We start from the raw sequence: 25,376 nt of genomic DNA, 5'->3' as shown, positions 1-25,376 counted from the left end.
CAATATGTTTTCATATGATCTTTTATGAACTGTTCTTGGTAAAAGTCAGAATTAAAACTTGGGGTAGAAAATGGATTTTATAAAAAAATATCAACTTCTACAGATTATTAAGTTTGGGTTGGAAATATAAAGGAGCACTGCCTACTTCATTTTCCACTTGAAAGAGAAGAAGCAAAAAAGAATAAAGAGTAATATACATAAAAAATATTCATTAAAAACAGAATTCTTAATTAAATAACATTTTTAAATGAAAAAATGTAATAGACATTTTCTAGTAAAGGCAATAAAAAACTATTAAGCTGCATTTAAAGATTATTTTAAACTATAAGAAAAATTATGATAGTATTTACTGTATCTTAAGGATAATGGGGGAAAAAATGGAAAAAGAAAAACATATACATGCACACACATGAATACAGACTAGATAAAGTAGGAAAAAACACATTATATGAGGATCCTAAATTAGTCATTTTCCATCCAAATAATAATAAAGCATGGTCTACTTCAAAGAAATTGATTTACAGTTTTATGGGCTTAAAATATGAATGTCTGAAGTTATGTACTATGAAAAACCAACAGTTACTTAGCATAGGTATCATCATTTAAGTGTCTAGTCTTCTAACCTCCAATACTAAGGTTCTAGTAAAGTCTGCAGGGAGTTGCCTATTCTGCATCATGTAGACACAGCATAAAATTAACCATCGTTTACCTTATTTTATTATTCCTACTTTCCAGGATTAATATTCAACTACAAGCAACAGCTGTATTGAAGACATTACCTATTAGTTTGTGATAAGCAAAGTACATTAATGACTATCATACATCTTAAGGAATATCAAGATCCTTATAGTCATTTCACTTGATCTCACTGTGAAAAGACTGAGAATTTAGAGAAATAAACACTTTATTAAAATCTGAAAACTTGAATCAGCACATTTTACATTAGATATCACAAGTGGACTATATAACAATCATTTCACCTAGGAACACACTGGCTTCACCTCACCCACTAATTAGATTGGCCCTGTCTGTGATCCTTGTTTTATAGGAATACAAAAAAGCACAACAAAAATTCACTTTCTATGCTTTAAACTTGTCAAGCTTAAATGCCTAGAAAAGGGCAGAACAAACAAAAGATTTTGAGAAATAGGACATATGTTAAATTAGGTTGATGAACTAGATTTGTACATAGGATTATTACTTAATTGTGTTGTTTGAAAGATTGGTGCTAGCCTTGTTACAATTCCATACCATTACTACACTAAGGACAATGGATATGCCTCAGAAAAGTCATGGTATGCCACGTCCAGAAACAAAAATGTTAGATGCTATACTGACAGATATAATAGATATGATAATAGTAAGGAAAAAATGAAAGTAAATGTTAGAGGGGAGGAGAGAACCAATATTAAAATGTAGTTCAGAAAGCTAACAAGGATTATGACTAAAGTCAAATTCACAAAGGGTATGGATATATTCAAGTTGGGGTTTCTTAGTAAATTCCAACTTAATCTAATCGGTCCTTGGGCTCTAGTTACTACTTTAACTAATTCACTCTTCTGAAATTACCACTGAATAATTCATTATAACCCAAGTAATTAAAAAAAATCAAAAGTCCCCAAAACAAATGGTTTACTAGGTAAAATACATTTTACATAATTTGTATTTTTCTAATGAATAATGAATAATTTTATGTATAACGGAAAGCTTCTGAAAACATAGCTTTTCACCAATAACCAGATTCTCAGCAAAAATCATGGCTTTTCTCTAACCCATATTCTGTTACCTAGGATCTTAAAAGTCTTCTCTTGGAACAATCTTACATAGCTCTTATGACAATTTGAAATGCTGTATTGAACTGTGAATTTATTTAATGTGTTGTTTCCTGCACCAGCCTGTATGCTCTATAAGGCCAAGGACTGTGTCTCCTGTATTCACTGCTATGTATCTAGTACAAAATCAACCATCAAAAATGGGTTTAACATTGAATGAATGAAACAGTCAAACCCCCACTATTCACTCGGCTTCACCCACAACACACATACAACTTTGAGAATTACTGTGAAAACTAGAAAATGCGGAACTTTTGTATATTTCCTACTTCTTTGCTCCCAGTCCATCCCTGGTCCACTGTACTCTAGTTGTAAAAGACATACTTCTATTAATGTTCTTATCACACTGTATTGTAACTGACTGTCCTAAAAGGAAATGAACTAGTTGTGTGTCCACTGATCTCTAATAAATGCCAGGTTTATCCTTCGGTTTACTTTTTAATGTGAATCATGAAATAGCTTATGAAAAATGATACATTTAGTAGCTCAGAATAAAAGAAACTAATTGATGGCATAAAAAAGAAATTGTAAGAAATCAGATAAAGCCAATAATTACAATGAACAAAATAAGTCACTTCCTTCTAGTTAAAATTTGGTAAGACTTTTAAACTATACAGTTTTTTTTTAAAATACTGTACAGTTAAGTATCTCCCAAAAGGAGACTTCTACACATTTAATAAAAACAAATCTCCATGAGTCCTATTATTTTTTTTCCATATAAAATAATTCCTCACAATCTTTTCAGTAAAAAGTTAGAAAGAAATACATACATGATGGTGTTAATGCCTGAGAGCTGTTGGAACATTTGTAGACCACAACCCACAATTAACGCTCGGCGAGTTGGGGGATAACTCAGCATTCTGCAGATCACAGGTCCAGCTTTTTTAAAAAAAGAAGGAAAAAGAAGGACACATCTATTATTTTTAGCTCCCACAGTAATTATTCCCATTAGGATAAATTTCCCCAAATCTCTATGGAATCAACACAACTTGGCATTTAAAAATAGAACATGTGTACTTTTATAGAAATAGGGGCATAATATATTTTTGAAAACAGTAAATATTTGAGTTGAAACTATAAAATCAACTAGAGAGAATTCAAGTTAAAACATTTTATGGATACTAGGGGGAAGATCTACATAACTGTAATGGTTAGAAATTCTTTTTCTTTAAATTTCTAAGAGCTGTAACAAACACTCTGTTCTTCTGCTTGCAGGCAATTAATTACTATTTAAAATCCGCTCAATGTGGGACAACTTACAAAGTTACTGGAAAAATTGCTTTAATCAACTAAAAGAATGGCATTCATTAAAAAACAATTAAACAAGGAACAGAATTTATTACAATTTATTTGACTAAAGGGAGAAGGCAATGGCACACCACTCCAGTATTCTTGCCTGGAAAATCCCACGGACGGAGGAGCCTGGAAGGCTGCGTGCAGTCCATGGGGTCGCTGAGGGTTGGACACGACTAAGCGACTTCACTTTCACTTTGCACTTTCATGCATTGCAGAAGGTAATGGCAACCCACTCCAGTGTTCTTGCTTGGAGAATCCCAGGGACAGCGGAGCCTGGTGGGCTGCCGTCTATGGGGTCGCACAGAGTCAGACACGACTGAAGCGACTTAGCAGCAGTAGCAGCAGCATTTGACTAACGTAACAAAATTAATTCCAATGTATTTAAAGTTAAGGAATCCAACTGTGACATCAGATTCAGTTATGACTGAAATGAGTATTATTAATAAAAATACCCAAAAGATAATAAAGAGATAAAATTTAAAATCTATTTTATATAGGTATATGTATGATATTTCTAGATTTTTTAATAGTTTCCTAGTGGTATTAAATGATAATTTAAAAATATCAATGGGCTTTCAAAATGGGTGTCTCTATATCAGAATCTAGATCAATTCTGAAAAGCTTTAGATCTGAACCCTCAGGCCTTAAGTAAGGTAAGTAACCAATTAAGGCCTATCATTTGGACATAACTACCCAAAATGCCCCTTCTGTTCCCAGAAGTGCTTGTTACAACTTCACAGAGGCATGCTGTATAGTGTCATTATGGTGCCAGAGTTGACTAAAAGGATCTTTGGTATTCCTGCTGTATAAGAAATAGCCTGTGATCACTAGGATGTTAATTGCTTCATTAGAGGAATTTTTCCTGGAGGCTATTTTTTTTTTTTTTTAAGTAAACCCTAAACCATGTCATTTGAAGGACTAATGTTGAAGCTGAAACTTCAATACTTTGGCCACCTGATGCAAAGAGCTGAGTCATTTGAAAAGACCCTGATGCTGGGAAAGACTGAGGGCAGGAGAAGGGGACAAGAGAGGATGAAATGGTTGGAATGGCTGACTCAATGGACATGGGTTGGGTAGACTCCGGCAATTTGTGATGTACAGGGAGAGCTGGCGTGCTGCGGTTCATGGGGTTGCAACGAATCAGACATGACTGAGCGACTGAACTGATGCTGATATTGAAACCAAGTCAGGTAGAAATCTACTTGAGAAATGAGAAAATTTTGCTATTTTGGAATCTTCTGGAAATCTAATATTCCAGTTCACAGAAATGGAATAGAATGTGCTATTGTCTCAGCAATAGAAGTTCATACAGGATGTCGACAGGGCATTAGTTAGTATTGAAGATTGCTGGGTAAAGATATTCATCTCTAAATAGGAACAATTATAATCGCATGAAGACTTGATTGACTTCCAACAATTTTCTCTCTAGATGGTAAGACTGGACACACCCATTTAGAAAGTAGGCTAAGAGTATTATAAATGTCAAGTTGTTTTATATTTAAGTAAAGTTTTAAGAAGGTTGTTTCAAATAGGTAGCTTTTATTAAAATATAGAAATATATCTGGGTCACTTCTCTGAAAAGCAGCCTCATCTGCAAACTTAGAAATCTATGAATGAGCCACAAAATAAGGACTGTGCACACCATCAATTAAATATCTACCTATTTCCATAAATCAAAAAATTCATATAAAAGATTATTCAGTGACTAAGTTGATTGTTTGTTATCCCATGGACTGTAGCACCCAGGCTCCTATGTCTTTACAAAATCAAACTTTACTTTCACCACCAGACATATCCACAGTTGAACACTGTTTACAATTTGGCCCATTACTTAACTCTTTCAGGAGTATTTAGTGATTGCCTTCCATCCTTCCCTAGTAGCATACTGGACACCTTCCCATCTGGGGGGCTCATCTTCCAGTGTCATATATTTGTGCCTTTTCATAGTGTTAATGGGGTTTCCTGTGGCAAGAATAACAGAGTGGGTTGCCTCCTCCAGTGGACCACGTTTTGTCAGAACTCTTCACTATGACACATCTGTCTTGGGTGGCCTTGTACAGCATGGCTCAAAGCTTCATTGAGTTATGCAAGCCCTTTCACCACGACAAAAATGCAATCCATGAAGGGGAAAAGATTATAATTTACTTTATATACCATGAAAAAATTTAAAGACAACAACTATGATGTGACAAAACAGAGCAAAACAAAAAACACCCAAACCGGAAACTAGTCTTCTGTAAGAAATCTATCATAATCTTTGGATAGATGTATTTATTTTCTCTATTAACCTGTTTCATGACTTGATAGTTTAAGCAATACTGATATGGGAGGGCAGAAAAATAAAGAGAAAATGATGACAAATTAGGATTAAAGTTTTACTAGCCAAAATAACAAGAGATAAATTATCACACAACATCCCATATTTATTTCCTAGTTTGTTTGTTTTTTTTTTTTTAATCTGAGTTTTGAAAAACAGAGCTGGAGTAATCAGGTTCTGTGACTTTACACTATACTTGAAAGATACAGGAAACAAAACAGCATGGTACTGGCACAAAATCAGAAATATAGATCAATGGAACATAATAGAAAGTCTGGAGATAAACACAAGCACCTATGGTCATCTAATCTATGATAAAGGAGGCAAGAATCAGACATGGGAAAACAGACTGGCTCTAAATTAGGAAAGGAGTACGTCAAGGTTGTATATTGTCACCCTGGTTATCTAACTTATATGCAGAGAACATCATTGCAAATGCTGGGCTGAATGAAACACAAGTTGGAATGAAGATTGCTGGGAAAAATATCAATAACCTCAGATATGCAGATGACACCAACCTTATGGCAGAAGGTGAAGAGGACTTGAAGAGCCTCTTGATGAAAGTGAAAGAGGACAGGGAAATGCTGGCTTAAAAGTCAACATTCAAAAAACAAAGATCATGGTATCCAGTTCCATCATTCATTCATTCATTATTTCATTTCAGTCGCTTATTTGTGTCCAACTCTTTGTGACCCAATGGACAACAGCCCACCAGGCCTCCCAGTCCATCACCAACTCCCAGAACTTACTCAAACTCATGTCCATTGAGTTAGTGATGACATCCAACCATCTCATCCTCTGTCATCCCCTTCACCTCCCGCCATCAATATTTCCCAGCATCATGGTCTTTTCAATTGAGCCAGCTCCTCGCATCAGGTGGCCACAGTATTGCAGTTTCAGCTTCAACCTCAGTCCTTCCAATCAACAACCAGGACTGAACTCCTTTAGGATAAACTAGCTGGATCATCTTGCAGTCCAAGGGACTCTCAAGAGTCTTCTCCAACACCACAGTTCAAAAACATTAATTCTTCGGCGCTCAGCTTTCTTTATAGTCCAACTCTCACATCCATATACGACTACTGGAAAAACAATAGCTTTGACTAGACAGTCCTTGTTGGCAAAGTAATGTCTCTGCTTTTGAATAAGCTGTCTAGGTTGGTCATAACTTTTCTTCCAAGGAGCAAACGTCTTTTAATTTCATGGCTATAATCAACATCTGCAGTGATTTTGGAGCTCAAAAAAATAAAGGCTGACACTGTTTCTACTGTTTCCCTATCTATTTGCCATGATGTGATCGGACTGGATCCCATGATCTTAGTTTTCTGAACGTTAAGCTTTAAGCCATTTTCACTCTCCTCTTTCATCAAGAGGCTCTTTAGTTCTTTTTCACTTTCTGCCATAAGGGTGGTGTCATCTGCACATCTGAGGTTATTGATCTTTCTCCCCACAATCTTGATTCCAGCTTGGGCTTCATCCAGCCCAGCGTTTCTCATGATGTACTCTGCATATAAGTTAAGAAGCAGGGTGACAATATACAGCCTTGATGTACTCCTTTCCTGATTTGGAACCAGTCTGTTGTTCCATGTCCCATTCTAACTGTTGCTTCCTGACCTGCATAGAGATTTCTCAAGAAAAAGGCCAGGTAGTCTGGCATTCCTATCTCTTTTAAGAATTTTCCAGATTTTATTGTGATCCACACAGTCAAAGGCTTTGGCATAGTCAACAGAGCAGAGATAGATGTTTTTCTGGAACTCTCTTGATTTCTCCATGATCCAACAGATGTTGGCAATTTGATCTCTGGTTCCTCTGCCTTTTCTAAAACCAGCTTGAACATCTGAAAGTTCACGGTTCACATACTGGAGAATTTTGAGCATTACTTTACTAGCGTGTGAGATGAGTGCAATTGTGTGGTTTGAGCATTCTTTGGCATTGCCTTTCTTTGGAATTGGAATGAAAACTGACCTTTTCCAGTCCTGTGGCCGCTGCTGAGTTTTCCAAATTTGCTGGCATAATGAGTGCAGCACTTTCACAGCATCATCTTTTAGGATTTGAAATAGCTATACTGAAATTCCATCACCTCCACTAGCTTTGTTCATAGTGATGCTTCCTAAGGCCCACTTGAATTCCCATCCACGATGTCTGGTTCTAGGTGAGTGATTATACCATCATGAATATCTGGGTCATGAAGATCTTTTTTGTATAGTTCTTCTGTGTATTTTTGCCACCTCTTCTTAATATCTTCTGCTTCTGTTAGGTCCATATATTTTCTTTCCTTTTTTATGCCCATCTTTGCATGAAAAGTTCCCTTGATATCTCTAATTTTCTTAAAGTGATCTCTAGTCTTTCCCATTCCATCTGGTTCCATTACTTCATGGCAAATAGATGGGAAACAATGCAAACAGTGACAGGCTTTATTTTCTTGGGCTCCAAAATTACTGCAGATGGTGACTGCAACCATGAAAAAAAAAAAAAAAAAAGACATTTTCTCCTTGGAAGAAAAGCTAAGACCAACCTAGACAGCTTATTAAAAAGTAGAGACTTTTTGGACTGAATGATCAAACCAGTCAGTCCTAAAGGAAATCAGTCCTGAATATTCATTGGAAGGACTGATGCTGAAGCTGAAACTTCAATACTTTGGCCACCTGATGCGAAGAACTGACTCACTAGAGAAGACCCTTATATTGGGAAAGATTGAAGGCAGGGGAGAAGGGGACGACAGAGAATAAGATGGTTGGACGGCATCATGAATTTGATGGACATGAGTTTGAGCAATCTCTGGGAGTTGGTGATGGACAGGGAAGACTGGCAGGCTGTAGTGAATGGGGTCTCAGAGAGTCGGACATGGCTGAGTGACTAAACTGAACTGAACTGAAAGAAAGACATTTTCCTCACTAACTGATGCTAAGAGAACTAGACAGCTACATGTAAAATAATAAAGTTAGAACACTTTCTAGCACCACACACAAAAATAAACTCAAAACTGATTAAAGACTTAAGTGAAGGCTAGATACTATAGAAATCTTAGAATAAAACATAGGCAAAACACTTTCTAACATAAATTGCATCAAGATCTTTTTTGATATATCTCCTTTATTTTATTTTGAAAATAAAAAAAGATAAATGGGGCATAATTAAACTTAAAACCTTTTGCACAGCAAAGAAAATGTAAATAAAATGAATAGACAACCACATAATGGGAGAAAATATTTGCCAACAAAGCAGCTGACAAGGGAGTAATATCTCTAATATACAAATAGCTCATGCAGTTCAATATAAAAAATTAAAAACAACAAACAATCCAATCAAGAAATGGATGAAAGATCATATTTCTCCTAAGAGGACATATAGATGGCCAAAGGACACACGAAAAGATCACTAATTATTAGAGAAATGCAAATAAAAACTACATGAGGTATCAACCTCACACAGGTCAGAATGGCCACCATCAAAAATATCTATAAGCAATCAATGCTGGAGAGGATGTGGAGAAAAGTGAACCCTCCTGCACTGTTGGTGGGAATGTAGATTGGTACATATGGAGAAAAATATAAGGATCCTTAAAAACTAGAGGCAGAGCAACCATGTGATCCTGTCATCTGGAGAAAATAATAATTTGAAAAGATACATGCATCCACTGTCTATTACAGCACTATTTACAGTAGCCAGGACATGGAAGCAACCTAAATGTTCATCAACAGAGGAATGCATAAAAAGATCTGGTATATATATATATATATATATACACACACACACACACAATGGACTATTACTAAGCCATGAAGCAGAATGAAATAATGTCATCTGCAGCAACACGGATGGACCTAGAGAGTGTCACAATGAATTAAGTCAGACAGAGAAATAAAAAAATCATATGACTTTGTTTACATGTAGAACCTAAAAAAAAAGTTACAAAATGAACTTATTTACAAAACAGAGTCACAGATGTAGAAAACACACTTATGGTTACCAGGGGGAGACGGGGGAGGGATAAATTGGGAGATTGGGATTAACATATGTACACTACTATATATAAGATAGATAACTAATAAGGACCTTCTGTGCATAGGTTCTCAAAACTCTGTAATGACCTATATGGGAAAAGAATCTAATAAAGAGTAGATATATGTATATGTATACTCGATTCACTTTGCTGAAGAGCTGAAACTAACACCATACTTTAAATCGACTATACTACAATAAAAATGAAAAACAATGTTACAGATAAAAAATATGGTTACCTCTGGGTTTTAGACTTTCTTTTGGTTTGGAATTCCTGATAATAATAAACAATGGTAGTCCCTCTATTATACTGAAATATTTTTTAAAGATAAACTTTGGTCATAGCAGCTGTACATCTGATTAATGCACAAACAGATTGAAAGAATTTAAAATCATAAACCAAGCCTTATTAGGCAGTAAAACTAACTTCATGAATGCAAACCATTAATCTTCATTTTATGCAAGCTATGAGGCAAGAAATATTCAAATATATTAATAGGTCGAATGTGAAAATTTAAAATGTCATGCTCTACTTATAAAATTTCTTTTGACTTTTGTAATTAAAAACATTTTATGTACACAAACATTTCACAGTTTATTGTTAACAAAACATTTGTCTTTGAAAAACAGAAATTCCCACACAATAAAAACTAAAACCTCTAGATAACTAAAGCAAAATGGAAATGCAGAATACAAAATATAATACATAATAAAACAATACAGGCAAAACTCCAAATGGGTTTATCTTTTCCATCATTCTGAACACCTCATACTAAATATCAATAACTTTTACAATGATCATCCAATTGTGGCAGGGGCTCTGGTGGAAGGGCTGTAAAGGACAGTCTTGACAAGTACAGCCATTCCTGTGGTCAGGCTGACTGTGAAGAAGCTGAGCCCACAGAAGTTTCTCCAGGTATGATTAAAAAATGCACTAGACCACACTTTGTATAAAATTCCAGGTCCTGACTTCCACTTTCAGACGAGATGAAGTAACAGTTATCAGATTTACCTCCAATATGCAACAATTAAAAAGCCATGCAACAATGCATGAAACAATACTTCACCTGATGAGACAAAGAATACGACTCCTAAGATTCAGGAAGTAAATGAGATGAACCCTACAAATGCCCCAGCTAAAATCTGGAATAAAGTATTCAGGCAGTAATACAGAAGGTTGCAGTATGGGGAGGGGAAAGCAGGCAAACTGATGGCCACCTTAAGTTGAAACAATGCAGCTCAGGACTCAGGTGACTAGAGTTCATGGGGCAGAGTGCTGGAGAGAACAGAATGTCACAGAGAGGACACGGGAGACAGGAGCACTTAGATTTTTCAGCTGAGGACAGATCAGTAAACGTTTTGTGAAGAAACTACCCCAGTCGGGAAAGAGTCGCAGGAAAGAACTAAAGTAATGAACTCCAGGAATTTACACAGGACTACTATAAGGAAGAATATTCAGAAGAGTTTTACCTCAGTAATATATATATTTAGTCCAAGATTAAACACTGCTTGGACACCATCTAAAACAGTTAAAGACTCAAATGCTTCCAAGTAAGTGAGTAGCATCCCAGAACCAAGTTCAGCAGTAAGATAAAATTTAATAGTTCTGGCATACCATAAAAAAGTACCAGGCATGCAAAACGGTGGGAAAGTACAACTTGTAATGATAAAGAGTTTAATTTAGCAAGAGGACATAACAACCCTAAATGTCTTTGCTCCTAATAAAAGCTTCAAATTGTATGAAGCATAAAACACAACTGCAGGGGAAAACAGAAAAACCCAAAGTTATACTTAGATATTTCATTACCTCTTTCTGAGTAATAGTAAAAGTAGGCTAAGCAAAGATAATTAGCAAAGATACAGAAGACATCAACAACACGATAAACAAACTTGACCTAACATTCAGACAATATCCTATGGACCAAATATTCTTTTCAACAGTAAATGCATGTTAAATGTCTTAGAACATTTATTGAGATAGATTATATTCTGAGCTCTAAAACTGGCCTCAATTAATTTAAAAGGATTCAAGTCATACAGAGACTGTTCTCTGATTATAATAAAATTAACATACAAATCAATAAATGGAAAGATAATTGGAAAACTCCCCCCAGATCAGAACCTGAATAACAAATTTCCGTGGATCAAAGAAATAATGGGAAATTAGAAAATATTCCGAACTAAAATAATATGAAAATGCATCATACAAAAATTTGTAGAATGGAGCTAATAGAATAGAGGAAAATTTATAGCAATGGCCTTGGTTTCCACCTTACAAAATCAGAAGAGGGACAAAAGAAACCCCCCAAAAGCACAAGATAAAATAATAATAAAGATCAGAATGGAAATCTATGAAATAGATAAGGAGACAACTGAGAAAAAAATCAATCAAATGAAACCAAAATCTAGCTTGTTGAAAATATCAATAAAATTGATAAACTTTGAGCCAGATTGTAGACAGCTAAATAATGGCCCCTCAAAAGATATAAATATCTCCTAATCCCTAGAGATTGTTAACGTTACCTCAGATGTCAAAGAATAGTGTCTGTGGTTGTGAGTAAGGATTTTTCATATGGGAAGATTATCCTGGATTATTCCAGTTGGGCCTAAAAGCTATCACATGTAACCCAATAAGAGGGAGGCAAAAAGAGATTCAGACAGAATAGGAGAAGGCAATGTGACCATAAGTGCATGTGTTGAATTGATGTAGCCAGAAGCCAAGGAATGTTGGTTAATATTTTTTTTTTTTTAAAGCAAGAAACAATTTCCCTCTGGAGTCTCTAGTAGGTGTGTAGCCCTGCAGACACTTTGATTTCAACCTAGTAAAACTTATTTTGAACCGGACTGTGAGAATAAATTTTTATTGTTTTACGTTACCAAGTTTGTGGTAATTTGTTACAACAGTCATAGGAAAAGACCAGGGAAAAAAAGAGAGAAGACACAAATCACCAACATCATAAATGAAAGAACTAAAATCAATACAGATATCTACAGATATCATGAGAAATGCTGGGCTGGAAGAAGCACAAGCTGGAATCAAGATTGCCAGGAGAAATATCAATAATCTCAGATATGCAGATGACACCACCCTTACGGCAGAAAGTGAAGAGGAACTAAAAAGCCTCTTGATGAAAGTTAAAGAGGAGAATGAAAAAGTTGGCTTAAAGCTCAACATTTAGAAAACTAAGATCATGGCATCTGGTCCCATCACTTCATGGGAAATAGATGGGGAAACAGTGGAAACAGTGGCAGACTTTATTTTTGGGGGGCTCCAAAATCACTGCAGATGGTGACTGCAGCCATGAAATTAAAAGATGCTTACTCCTTGGAAGAAAAGTTATGACCAACCTACATAGCATATTCCCAAGAAGAGACATTACTTTGCCAACAAAGGTCTGTCTAGTCAAGGCTATGGTTTTTCCAGTGGTCATGTATGCATGTGAGAGTTGGACTCTGAAGAAAGCTGAGCACCGAAGAATTGATGTTTTTGAACTGTGGTGTTGGAGAAAACTCTTGACAATCCCTTGGACTGCAAGGAGATCTAACCAGGCTGTTCTAAAGGAGATCAGTCCTGGGTATTCTTTGGAAGGAATGATGCTAAAGCTGAAACTCCAGTACTTTGGCTACCTCATGCGAAGAGTTGACTCATTGGAAAAGACTCTGATGTTGGGAGGGATTAGGGGCAGGAGGAGAAAGGATGACAGAGGATAAGATGGCTGGATGGTATCATGAACTCAATGGATGTGAGTTTGAGTGAACTCTGGGAGTTGGTGATGGACAGGGAGGCCTGGCGTGCTGTAGTTCATGGGGTTGCAAAGAGTCGGACACAACTGAGCGACTGAACTTACTGAACTGAAGTATCTCTATCAGCTTGAGCTGCTAGAACAAAATACCATAGACTGTGTGGCTTAAACAACAGACATTTATTTTTCATAGTTCCCAAGGCTAGGAACCCGAAAGTGAGGGTGCTGGCAGACTCAGTTCCTGGAAAGAGCTCCTCTCCTGGCTTGCAGAGGGCCACCTTCACACTGTATGCCCCCATGGCCTTTCAGCAGTACATGTGCAGAGAGAAAAAGGAAGGGAGGAAAGGAGGGAGGGATGGAAGAAAGTGGAGGGTGGGGTAGGGAGAGAAAGAGAGACAGAAGTGTCTTCTTTCTTCATGAGAGAAGGTCCTACTCTCAAGACCTCATCTAAACTAACTACCTCCCAAAGGTCCCATCTTCAAATACCATCCCATCAGGCATTTAGAGCTTCAACATATAAATTTTGGGGAGACACAAACATTCAGTCCATAACACCAAGAGTAGTAGGTACCGGCTCAAATCTCAGTAAATCTCCTAGTATTTCAATAGTTCTTCATGCCTTATAACTCATTTTTCATCATCATAAGAGTCTTACCAATAAGAAAGAACATGTAATATTAATGAGGAAAGAAGCACAGAGAGTTTAGGCAACTATCCAAAGGTCACAAACTAATAAGTATGATATGTAGAGCTAAGAATTGATCTAACTTCTGTTCATGCCATAAATGTCAAGTAATTTTATATGTATATTTAAATGAGTTGATTGCCCTTAGCATAAAAAACCAACAAACATGAACATGATGAGTAACAAAACACAAAACTAAAGCACTTTCAATACAGGAATATATATACTCTGTGTTTATGAGACTTCAATCCCTCAGTCTCTTTTCTTTTCATGTTTTTAATGGCCTGACTTGCCTGCAGCCATGAAATTAAAAGACGCTTCCTCCTTGGAAGGAAAGTTATGACCAACCTAGATAGCATATTTAAAAGCAGAGATATTACTTTGCCAACAAAGGTCCATTTAGTCAAGGCTATGGTTTTTCCAGTGGTCAGGTATGGATGTGAGAGTTGGACTGTGAAGAAAGCTGAGTGCCAGAGAATTGATGCTTTTGAAGTGTGGTGTTGGAGAAGACTCTTGAGAGTCCCTTGGACTGCAAGGAGATCCAACTAGTCCATCCTAAATGAGATCAGTCCTGGGTGTTCATTGGAAGGACTGATGTTGAAGCTGAAATTCCAATACTTTGGCCACCTGATGCAAAGCTGACTGATTTGAAAAGACCCTGATGCTGGGAAAGATTGAGGGCAGGAGGAAAAGGGGACGACAGAGGATGAGATGGTTGGATGGCATGACTGACTCAATGGAAATGAGTTTAGGTAGGCTCTGGGAGTTGGTGATGGACACGGAGGCCTGGCATGCTGCAGTTCATGGAGTCGCAAAGAATTGGACACGACTGAGCGACTGAACTGAACTGCCATTATCCCCAGCCTTAATTCCCAAGTTACCTATTTCAAATCATTCATTTCAATCTGTTCGTTTCTCCATTCCTATATCTAGGGAGTTGAGCATCATTTACAAATAATTAGGAAAACAGGCCATCCTGATTTCACGCCAAATTAAGCATTTCTATCAGTCAGGCCCTCCATGCTGGCCAGAGGATTTCCATTCATCTTGAGTTGACTTTCAATTAGATTTCCATAACATCTATTTCAAACACTCCATCTCCTTGGAATTCTGTTATTCTCTGCAGCCTCTCAGACCAAATATTCCCTCGTTAACTTATCACACCTGAAGCACCAACCATGAGTCTACTCTTTGCTAGGTACAGAAACAGAAAGAGGCTCTGCCTTGGAAGACTCCATAATATTGGGGTGGGGAGGGAGTCATACACAGAAATGAAACAAGCTACTGCACATCAGTTTAAGGGCTCTAACAGAGGTACATGTAAAGTATTATGAATCTGAGGAATAGGGAAGAACCCAGAAAGGGTGTGCAAGCTCAAGGACATGTAAAGAGAAGTCATCATTTCTCTCCCTAGACCCTATGTTACCTAATTTCATATTAATACAGGATTTGTTTTTTTAAGTGTCATTTGGCTATCATTCCCTCTTCCTACTTCCCAAATCCAGTGAGCTGCCAAATTCTAATGAAAATTAATGAATATACACCTGACTCGTTTCCACAAAATATCAGGAAAATTCTTGCTTATGCTTCTGTGCCCTCTTTGCCTACCCAGCTCTCTACTTTCCTGGTTGGTGCTTATCTGTGTCCTTGGTGAGACCGCATGGCAGTGGACAGTACTTGCACAGGTCGTCATGGAAATTCCAGCTCCACTGCTCAGCCACTGGTGAGGTCTTTCACATGTTATTCAATTTTGCTAAGCCTTTATCTCCTCGTTAGTTAATTGGACATAGTAGTATAAGTTATAATTATGAAGATAGAGATAGTTAGCTTCATGGCATACACTATGTTATGGTTAATTTACATGTCACCTTCACTGGGTTACAGGGTACCCATATATTTGATTAAATATTATTTCTGGATATGCCTATGAAGGTGTGTCTAGATAGGATTAACATTTGAATTGGTAGACTGGGTAAAGCAGATTGCACTCCTCAATATGGGTTCGGGCATGCATGCTAAGTCACTTCAGTCATGTCCAACTCTTTGTGACCCCATGAACTGCAGCCCACCAGGCTATTCTGTGCATGGGATTCTCCAGGCAAGAATATTGGAGTGGGCTGCACAAGCTGGAATCAAAATTGCTAGGAGAAATATCAATAATCTCAGATATGCAGATAACACCACCCTTATGGCAAAAGCAAAGAAGAGCTAAAGACCCTCTTGATGAAAGCAGAAGAAGAGAGTGAAACGCTGGCTTAAAAATGAACATTCAAAAAAACAAAGATATGGCATCTGTTCCCATCACTTCATGGCAAACAGACAGGGAAAGAATGGGAACAGTGATGGACTTAATTTTCTTGGGTTCCAAAAATCATAGAAGATGGTGACTGCAGCCATGAAATTAAAAGACGCTCGCTCCTTGGAAGAAAAGCTATGACCAATCTAGATAGCATATTAAAAAGCAGAGACATTACTTTGCCAACAAAGGTCCGTCTAGTCAAAGCTCTGGTATTTCCAGTGGTCATGTATGGATGTGAGAGTTGGACCACAAAGAAGGCTGATTACCAAAGAACTGATGCTTTTGAACTGTGGTGCTGGAGAAGACTCTTGAGAGTTCCTTGGGCTGCAAGGAGATAAAACCATTCAATCCTAAGGAAAATCAGTCCTGGATATTCACTGGAAGAACTGATTCTGAAGCTGAAGCTCCAATACTTTGGCCACCTGATGTAAAGAGCTGACTAATTAGGAAAGACCCTGATGCTGGGAAAGATTGAAGGCAGGAGGAGAAGGGGATGACAGAGGATGAGATGGTTGGATGGCATCACTGATTCAATGGACATGAGTCTGAACAAGCTCCAGGAGATTGCGAAGAACAGGGAAGTCTGGTGTGCTGCAGTCCATTGGGTCGCAAAGAGTTGGACACAACTAAGCTACTGAACAACAACAACTAAGATCCTCAGTACAGCCATGCCGTTTTTTCCTTCAATATGCAGCAGATGATGTTTCTGATTACAAGGTGGTGCTTGGCATATATTCTATTTGGAAGAATGGATTGCTGCTATTGATAAATTCAATCACATGTGGTTCAATCATTGCTTCACAGTCTGGCAATTATGCCAATACATCCTGAAATTCTTCTAAAGAATCAATTTACCAATATGCTGTGTTATGCTAATTGTCTTTAGATATATGCTCGTGAGCTGATCATGGCACATTATGGCCTGTATACATAGACTGAATAATCTAGTCATTATTCTGAGTTGCTAAAGTAAATGCTGTTTTCTATGATAGGACTTAATGTTACTAAAATACTGTTTTTCAAAAATCTACTCTTGTTACCACCAAGAATTTTTGTTTAAGTTCTAAAAGTATTTCCCTTATCAGAGGTATCTATATAAACAAAGGCGATCAAAAAACAGATTACCTAAACAAGCAATTCTCAAACAGTATCAAGAGTAAGAGTCTCCAAATATAGGGAAACCCAGATTCAAATCCAGCTCAGCTCTACAGAAACTGTGTGGCCTTGGGCAGGTTCTTTACCCTTTCTGAGTCTCACATTCCTCATATGAGATAACATCTACTTCACAACAGTGCTCTGATAATTAAAGGTGATAATACATGGGGAATATATTGCACCAAAACTCAAATAATGATGATTTCATCCATCAGCTCTATAGAATTTATCCATAGTTGAATACAATTAGAAAGTTTTAAATAAAATATTGTCAGTAAATTGCATAGCGCAAACAAAGAGATTTCATTTTTAAGCCTCCATAAAATAATTCAGAGTTTCATTAACATAAAAAATAGGTGAATTCTATACTTATAATTCCTATATCTTCTATAATTAACAATACACATCTACACAGATTACTGATAAACACAAGGTGATAAGTCAATAGAAATTATATCACCAGTCCTGTAATAAGTGACATTTTTCTCAATTATATATACTGCCAAACTATTGAATTTATCTATTCAAAACAGATAAATTGGAATGATCCTATTTCTCTGCTTTCATTTTAAATCACAGGTAGCCTTTCTAGAATCTACGTATTTCTACATTACTATTAGTTAAACATTTTAATGTAGATGAACTATGGTTCTAAACATTAATTACTTGCTTGATTAAAAAAGTATGTGTTCATATGGATATTTGAATTCTCTATATATTTAAAGATTTCTATTAACATCTTTTTTTAGATTCAAGCATTCAACAAACAAGTACTATTGAGAATAAAGATGAAAATCTAAAACATGATTCATACATTTCATACTGTTCTTTCTTGCTATATTTAGCCTTATATGTGAGAATTACCATGAATAAAGATACCAAAAAAATAAAAATCAGGCCAAATTAAAGGGCCCATGATCTTACAGGGGGGCAGAATATCTAAAATCATGATTGTTCTACCAGATTCTGGAAGCATGACTGCTGCAAACATATGTGGTACCTCAAAATACAACATTTTAAAGGAAAGAGACAGTGTTTTTCTGTCAGTATGATTCTCAGAAAATCATATTTATTCCAAAAATATCCAGGAACAAGAAACAAAAAAGAGCCATATCTATAAGGTTGTAAACGTACTTATTTTCTAATTCCAAAGCACTTTTCCTGCCACAGCTCTCTTTTCCTACTTTCAGTTACCTCTTATAAAAGAAAAATGATAAAGAAAAATAATTGTTTCCTTCCTGTGTTGAAAAATAATTGTTTCCTTCCTGTGTTAAAAAATATGTGATAGTTATTAAATATAGAGTAAGAAATAAAGATGTTCTGAGGTGTAGCCAAGATCACAAAGTAAGTAAACCCTGAAATCCCTCCTCCCTTGGGGACACCGAAATTACAACAACATACAGAGCAACTACTGATGAGAAAGTCTGGAAAAACAGAAGAAAAAAGAGAAAAGATGTTTACAATTAAAGATATGAAGAAGAAACCACAGTAAGATGGTAAGAGGGGCAGAGACATGGTGTAGTTAAGATCCATACCCCAAGGTGAATGTCCCACAAACGGGAGTATCACTACAATTACAGAGGTTCTCCCCAAGGAGTGATGGGGTCTGAGGTCCTCACTGGGCTCTGCAGCTAGGCGGTCCTACACTCAGAAGAAGAACCCTTAAAACGTTTGACTTCGAAGGCCAGCAGGGTTTAATTTGGGGCAAGCCAGAGGGCTTTGGGAAATTGAGACTCCAATCTTGAAGGGCACATACAAAATCTCACATGCTCTGGGTACCCAGGGCAGAAACAATACTTTGATAGAAGCCTGAGCCAGACCCATTTGCTAATCCTGGAAAGCATTCCAGAGAGGCAGGCTACTGGAGCTCACTCTGGGGACACAGACCCTGGTAGCAGCCTTTTTCTGGATCTTGTTCTAATACAAGGATGCTATTGCAGACAAAAGGAATCCTCCTTCAGCTTATTAGATCCAGGACCAGGTGCTGCCTACCAGTCTGTTATTACCTGAACTGGGATGTATCAGGCCAAGCATCTACCCAGACAAGGACATAGCCCCAACCACCAACAGGCCTGCTACCTTAAGACCCCTTGAGCCCACAGATTTCCTGAGACATGGCCTTGTCCACCAGAGGGTCCAGGACACAGCCTTACACATCAGGCAACACACTAGGCCTGGGAACCACAGGGTCCTGTGGTCAGAGATCCCAGGATGCAGTTCAGCCCGTGGGCCTGTACCAGACATAGGACCAGCTTTACCCACCAGTGGGCAGGCACTAGCCCCAGGATACTAGAGACCTAGGACCCACCCACCAGCAGTCCCATAAATTCTGGGACCACCACTCCAGGGTCCTAGCACCAGAGACCCCAGGATGAGCTTTGTCCAATCCAGCACAAGTCCCAGGCCAAGGTCTCACCAACCAATGGGTATGCACCAGCTGTAGAATCCTCTGTGCTCTGATCCCACCCTCCAGGGGCTGAACAAGAGCCTCAGGACCACCAGAGGCCCACAGGCTGTGTCAGTACCCAACCCACAAACCAGCAGGCTGGCACTAGTGCAGGGAACTCAAGCCCTACCCCACCCACCAGCATGCCAACAACAACTTTGAGACCCCTTGGGCCAGTTTCCACACAAGGCTGGGCATGGCAACTAACCAAGCCAGAAGCCATAAATACTTAACAGAATACCTACATTAGTAAGCTTGTCATAACAGAACAACCCACATAGCCCACCAGGGGGGCACCCACAGAGCATGTAGTTCTAGCAATCAGAGTAGGGCAGGCTGCTGGGACACGTAGGATGTCTACTAAAAAAGGGTACTTCTCCAAGGCTGTGAAACATAACTTAATAAATACATAGAAATAAAAATAGGAAATTAGGCAAAATGAAGTGACAGCGAATTATGTTCCAAACGAATGAACAAAATAAAACCCCAAAAGAAAAACCAAGTGAAAATAAGAAATTCTACACAATAAAGAGTTTACAGTTATGATGAGAAAGATGTTCCAAGAACTTAGGAGAAAAATAGATGAACACAGTAAGAGGTTAGAAGTTTTTAACAGATTTAGAAAATATTAAGAACTAAAAACTGATGGAGACTGCAATAACTAAAAAAAAAATAGAAGGAATTAACAGTGGATTAGATGATACAGAGGAACAGATCAGTGAGCTAGAAGACAGAGCTGTGGAAATCTACTGAAGCTAAACAGAAAAAAAATAAAAGAAAAAAATGAAAAACAGAAAATGAAGACAGTTTAACAGACCTCAGCAGTAGCATCAAGCATACTAATATTCACTTTACCGGGGTCTCAGAAGAAGAAAGTGAGAGAAAGGGGCAGAGGATATATTTAGTCATCTCAGTTTACAAAATTTTAGAAGAAAACAATCACCAATAAAATGTTCTATACAAATGAACAAATTGTATTTCCCAGGTCTAACACAACTTAAACAAGAAAACCAGCTAACTGGCATAAATACAGCTTCATTTATTCCAGAAAGATACGCTAAGAACAATACAGGACCACAATAATCACATTAACTTTCTTTTCCACAAAATATTTTGTGACCTAGAGCAATCGACTAAACATCCCCTGCTCATGCAATCAATACTTAAGGCAAATGAATATTGAAAAGGAAGTTTATGCACATTAACAAACTGGTATATTAGTTTTACTTTTAAAAAGCTATTGGATGTGTGTGAGGAATTGCTCTTCTAATTGCATATCTGTTTACTGCTTCTGTGCTAATGACTCATCTTGCTACTTTAAGCAAAGCTGAAAGAACAAATTGAGATAACTATAAAAGGTGGGAAAGATTAATAAATCTGAGTGAGTTCAAAATGCTTTTAAAAACCACTTATAAATCTGGGTTAGAATGAAGTAATCTAAATGAACAAAAACAAAATTCAAAAATAAATTTTCACAAACTTCTATTTATAAATATAGTGATATATATCCCTACCTATCTATCCATCCATCCATTCATCCATCTATCTAAATGAAGGGGCTCAGCTTTGTAAAGGCATGGTTTAGGTTTTTTCATGTATTGGGTTCAGAAATCTCAGTGACCTTTTTAGCAGCATGCAGTTTTCAGAATTCATGGTCTATAAGGGTGATTTCATTCAAGATCATAATTTTAAGATAAATCTATGATATACTCTAGCCGAAATACAGCTCACCACTCAATGAAATCCAATAAAAAAGTACTACATTCAAAGGAAAGCAAACGAAAACTAAAGCTCTCAAATAAAATTTAGTTTATTAAATTTAGGCACATAGCAAATCCCTGAGTTCTAAGGGCTGCTTAGGCATCTGGAAAAATGTCTTTAAAATTTTCTTCGCCCAGTTGTTATACACAACAGTATAATGCATAAAAGCAACATGAAAAGCTATCCTGTGCTATGGTTATCAAAATGAGTTCAGTGAAAATGCTGAAGGGATGATCACCAGGAGTTTTGTTTAAACCAAATCTTGGACATGAGAGCTATGCTAGACAATACAGCACCTATGGGAAATAGGGCTTTCCTGCACACCACAAGGGTGCTGACATAGTTAAACTCTTCCTTTTTTCCTCATACATACACATACACACATATGTACATTTGTATATAAATAAATATATGTGTATATGTACATATACATGTGTGTATTATTTATTTACACACACATACACACACACACATGCATAGAGAGAGAGATTTTGTAGTTATAATGATCACCACTACAGAATCTTTGCAGAAATTTAGTTCCTGATCCCCCTTTTTGACCACTTCTTCACTCTTAAACTTAGATGAGGAAAATGAGATTTCATTAAAGATAGAAATAACTTTTTTTCAAATTGCTACAGTTCTGTTCCTTCTTCCATGCTTTTGTTTAATTCATGGGCATGTGCCCATAAGACTACAAGTTCTGAAAAACTACACCAGCATTTCAACAGGGAACAGTTGGCAGCAGGAAACGGGAGAAGTGAGTTCCACATATCCTACTCTCGAAATGGTATGGTAAGAATAAGACCAAAAAAACAAACAAACAAACAAACAAAAATATATATATATATAGGTGTCTAATTAGCATAGCTAGCAGAAAACAATCTGCATCCAGTGCCCGCTAACCTGAGAACAGATACATATGGTGAACATTTCTGCTGATCAACCCTTCAGCATTTTCACTAAATCCATTTTGATGACCGTAGCATAAGACAGCTTTTAATTCTGCTTTTATAGTTAAGCTACTGTGTATAATGATTGGGCAAAGAGAATTCAAAAGACATTTTTTCCTGTGCCCTTGCTTTTAGATGTCTGTGGGTCTCTATCCTTATTTTCTTGGTATTTTTAACTTGTGATTACTTTTCATTAGACAGATTCTACTAATCTTTTAACATGACACACCATAATTTTACTTGATATGGTTTAGGATGCTCTTCTAAATAAATATGGCCCTCGAGGGATGAGGTCAGTATTTGAAAGTCTACATATGGCCATTTTATTTTGAGGCATGTCTGTAGTTACCATATGGTCAACAGCAGTCTGTAAAGGGAGTCAGGATGTGTCTATTTAAAATACTGACTGAAATTTGATTTTCTACTTAGAATGCTTTGATCTTTCTTCTCCTGAATGCTGAAACTTAGTGTTTTAAAAATGCAACCTGCTCACTGTACCACAAAATTCAATTACAAAATAAAACTAGTTTCTATATATTTCTCAGTTATGCATATATAAAAAGCATAGCATTATTTCATTGTCAGCGATGTGGAAATGTTTCTAATCTTGCTATTCAACTTGTTCATGGCTTATTTAGACCATATCCTGATATGGCTCATGATCCTTTGAATACAAAATTTAAATAGAAGTGAAGCAATGTGTGGTTGAATGCTTTTCAGGGATGTTCTAGAACATCCTGTCCTCTGAGGTCCCTTAAAACAAAAAGATTCTAAGACTGTTAAATGAAACTATTTTAGCCAACATTAATGTTAAAAATACATGACTTTTTATGTGAAACATAGCCATGATGTAATTGTTGTGTAGGAGTATAAACAAATGTTGCATTTGAGTGAGGTCTGTAGCTATTATAAATTATTCCCATTCATTATTCATCGTTACTATAAATGTTTTAGGAAAACAGTGAAAAGTCATTTTTCCAGCACTTTCCTAAAAAGTACTCCTCATAAATATTCTATTTAGCCTATTAGTATAAAGCTTTCACTTTACTGTTATAAAGCCATTTGATCTTTTAAGGAAAAAGTAATACATCTGTGTGGGAATTAAATGGTTATAAAGGGACAAAGCAAACTAAATTATTCCTGATTTTTTTTTAAGACATATTTAGGAGATGGCATTTTCATAACCTCAAAAATATCTTTTAAAATGATATTTTGACTTAAGCGAGTCATGACTTAAATAGAATATCCATCCACACATACTTTCAACTCACTTTGCAAATTACCTCAAATCTTCAAGCAATACAGGAGCCCTGTGATGGAAATTCCTGTAACTTACTTAGCTCCCTTTCAAAATAAAGTTCCTCAATATCATTACCTGTTTCTCGTCCCCTTCCAGCTCAGTGAAAATAATCCTCTCCTCTCTGAGCCTCCATGTGTATGGTCCTGTCTCCTTCCTACTCTTCGATCTTGGACATTCATTATTCCCCTTTCTTCTCGTTCATTCAATTCCTCTATCCCAATTATGCCAAACTACAATCTTATCATTTCTGAAAGAATATCTACACATAATTTATCAATTCTTGCCATTCCCCCAAACCCATCCTCCACTATTCTAGTGAAACAACTCTCTCTAAAGGGCATTAATGATATTCTAATTGTCTCTATGCCTTATTCCAAGTTCTGCATGTTTCCAGAGAAGGAAATGGCAACCCACTCCAGTGTTCTTGCCTGGAGAATCCCAGGGACAGGGGAGGCTGGTGGGCTGCCATCTATAGGGTCGCACAGAGTCATACACGACTGAAGCGCCTTAGCAGCAGCAGCAGCAGCTTCCATTTTCATCAAGAGATACTTAAGTTCTTTGCTTTCTGTCGTAGGGTGGTGTCATCTGCATATCTGATATTACTGATATTTCTCCCTGCAATCTTGATTCCAGCTTGTGCTTCTTCCAGCCCAGCGTTTCTCATGATGTATTCTGCATTTAAGTCAAATAAGCAGGGTGACAATATATAGCCTTGATGTACTCCTTTGTCTATTTGGAACCTGTCTGTTGTTCCATGTCCAGATATAACTGTTGCTTCTTGACCTGTATACAGATTTCTCAGGAGGCCGATCAGGTGGTCTGGTATTCCCATCGCTTTCAGAATTTTCCAGTTTGTTGTGATCCACACAGTCAAAGGCTTTGGCATAGTCAATAAAGCAGAGATAGATGTTTTCTATGGAACTCTCTTGCTTTTTCCATGATCCAAAGGATGTTGGCAATTTGATCTCTGGTTCCTCTGCCTTTTCTAAATCCAGCTTGAACATCTGGAAGTTCACAGTTCATGTACTGTTGAAGCCTGGCTTGGAGAATTTTGAGCATTACTTTGCTAGCATGTGAGATGAGCGCATTTGTGTGGTAGTTTGAGCATTCTTTGGCATTGCCTTTCCTTGGGATTGGAATGAAAACTGACCTTTTCCAGTCCTGTGGCCACTGCTGAGTTTTCCAAATTTGCTGGCATATTGAGTGCAACAACTTTCACAGCACCATCATTTAGGATTTGAAAGAGCTCAACTGGAATTCCATCACCTCCATTAGCTTTGTTTGTTGTGATGCTTCCTAAGGCCCACTTAACTTTGCATTCCAGGATGTCTGGCTCTATGTGAGTGATCACACCACTGTGGTTATCTGGGCCATGAATGTCATTTTTGTATAGTTCTTCTGCACATTAATGCCACCTCTTCTCAATATCTTCTGCTTCTGTTAGATTCATACTATTTCTGTCCTTTATTGTGCTAATCTTTGCATGAAATGTTCCCTTGGTATCTCTAATTTTCTTGAAGAGATCTCTAATCTTTCCCATTCTATTATTTTCCTCTATTTCCTTGCACTAATCACTGAGGAAGGTGTTCTTAT

At 37.1% G+C, this 25,376-nt stretch overlaps 1 protein-coding gene across 1 annotated transcript in view; it reads right to left on the bottom strand.

Moving 5' to 3' along the window:
* SLC2A13 (solute carrier family 2 member 13) overlaps positions 1-25,376 on the bottom strand; it is a 504,156-nt gene that overhangs the window by 286,062 nt on the left and 192,718 nt on the right. The window contains exon 4 of the mRNA XM_018047921.1: positions 2,603-2,711. Within this exon, the coding sequence (XP_017903410.1) occupies positions 2,603-2,711 (109 nt within the window). The remainder of the gene's footprint in view (positions 1-2,602; positions 2,712-25,376) is intronic.

The sequence above is a fragment of the Capra hircus genome, chromosome 5, assembly GCF_001704415.2.
Source record: "Capra hircus breed San Clemente chromosome 5, ASM170441v1, whole genome shotgun sequence".
Taxonomy (NCBI): Eukaryota; Metazoa; Chordata; class Mammalia; order Artiodactyla; family Bovidae; genus Capra; species Capra hircus.
This window is presented reverse-complemented; position numbering and strand designations above follow the sequence as displayed.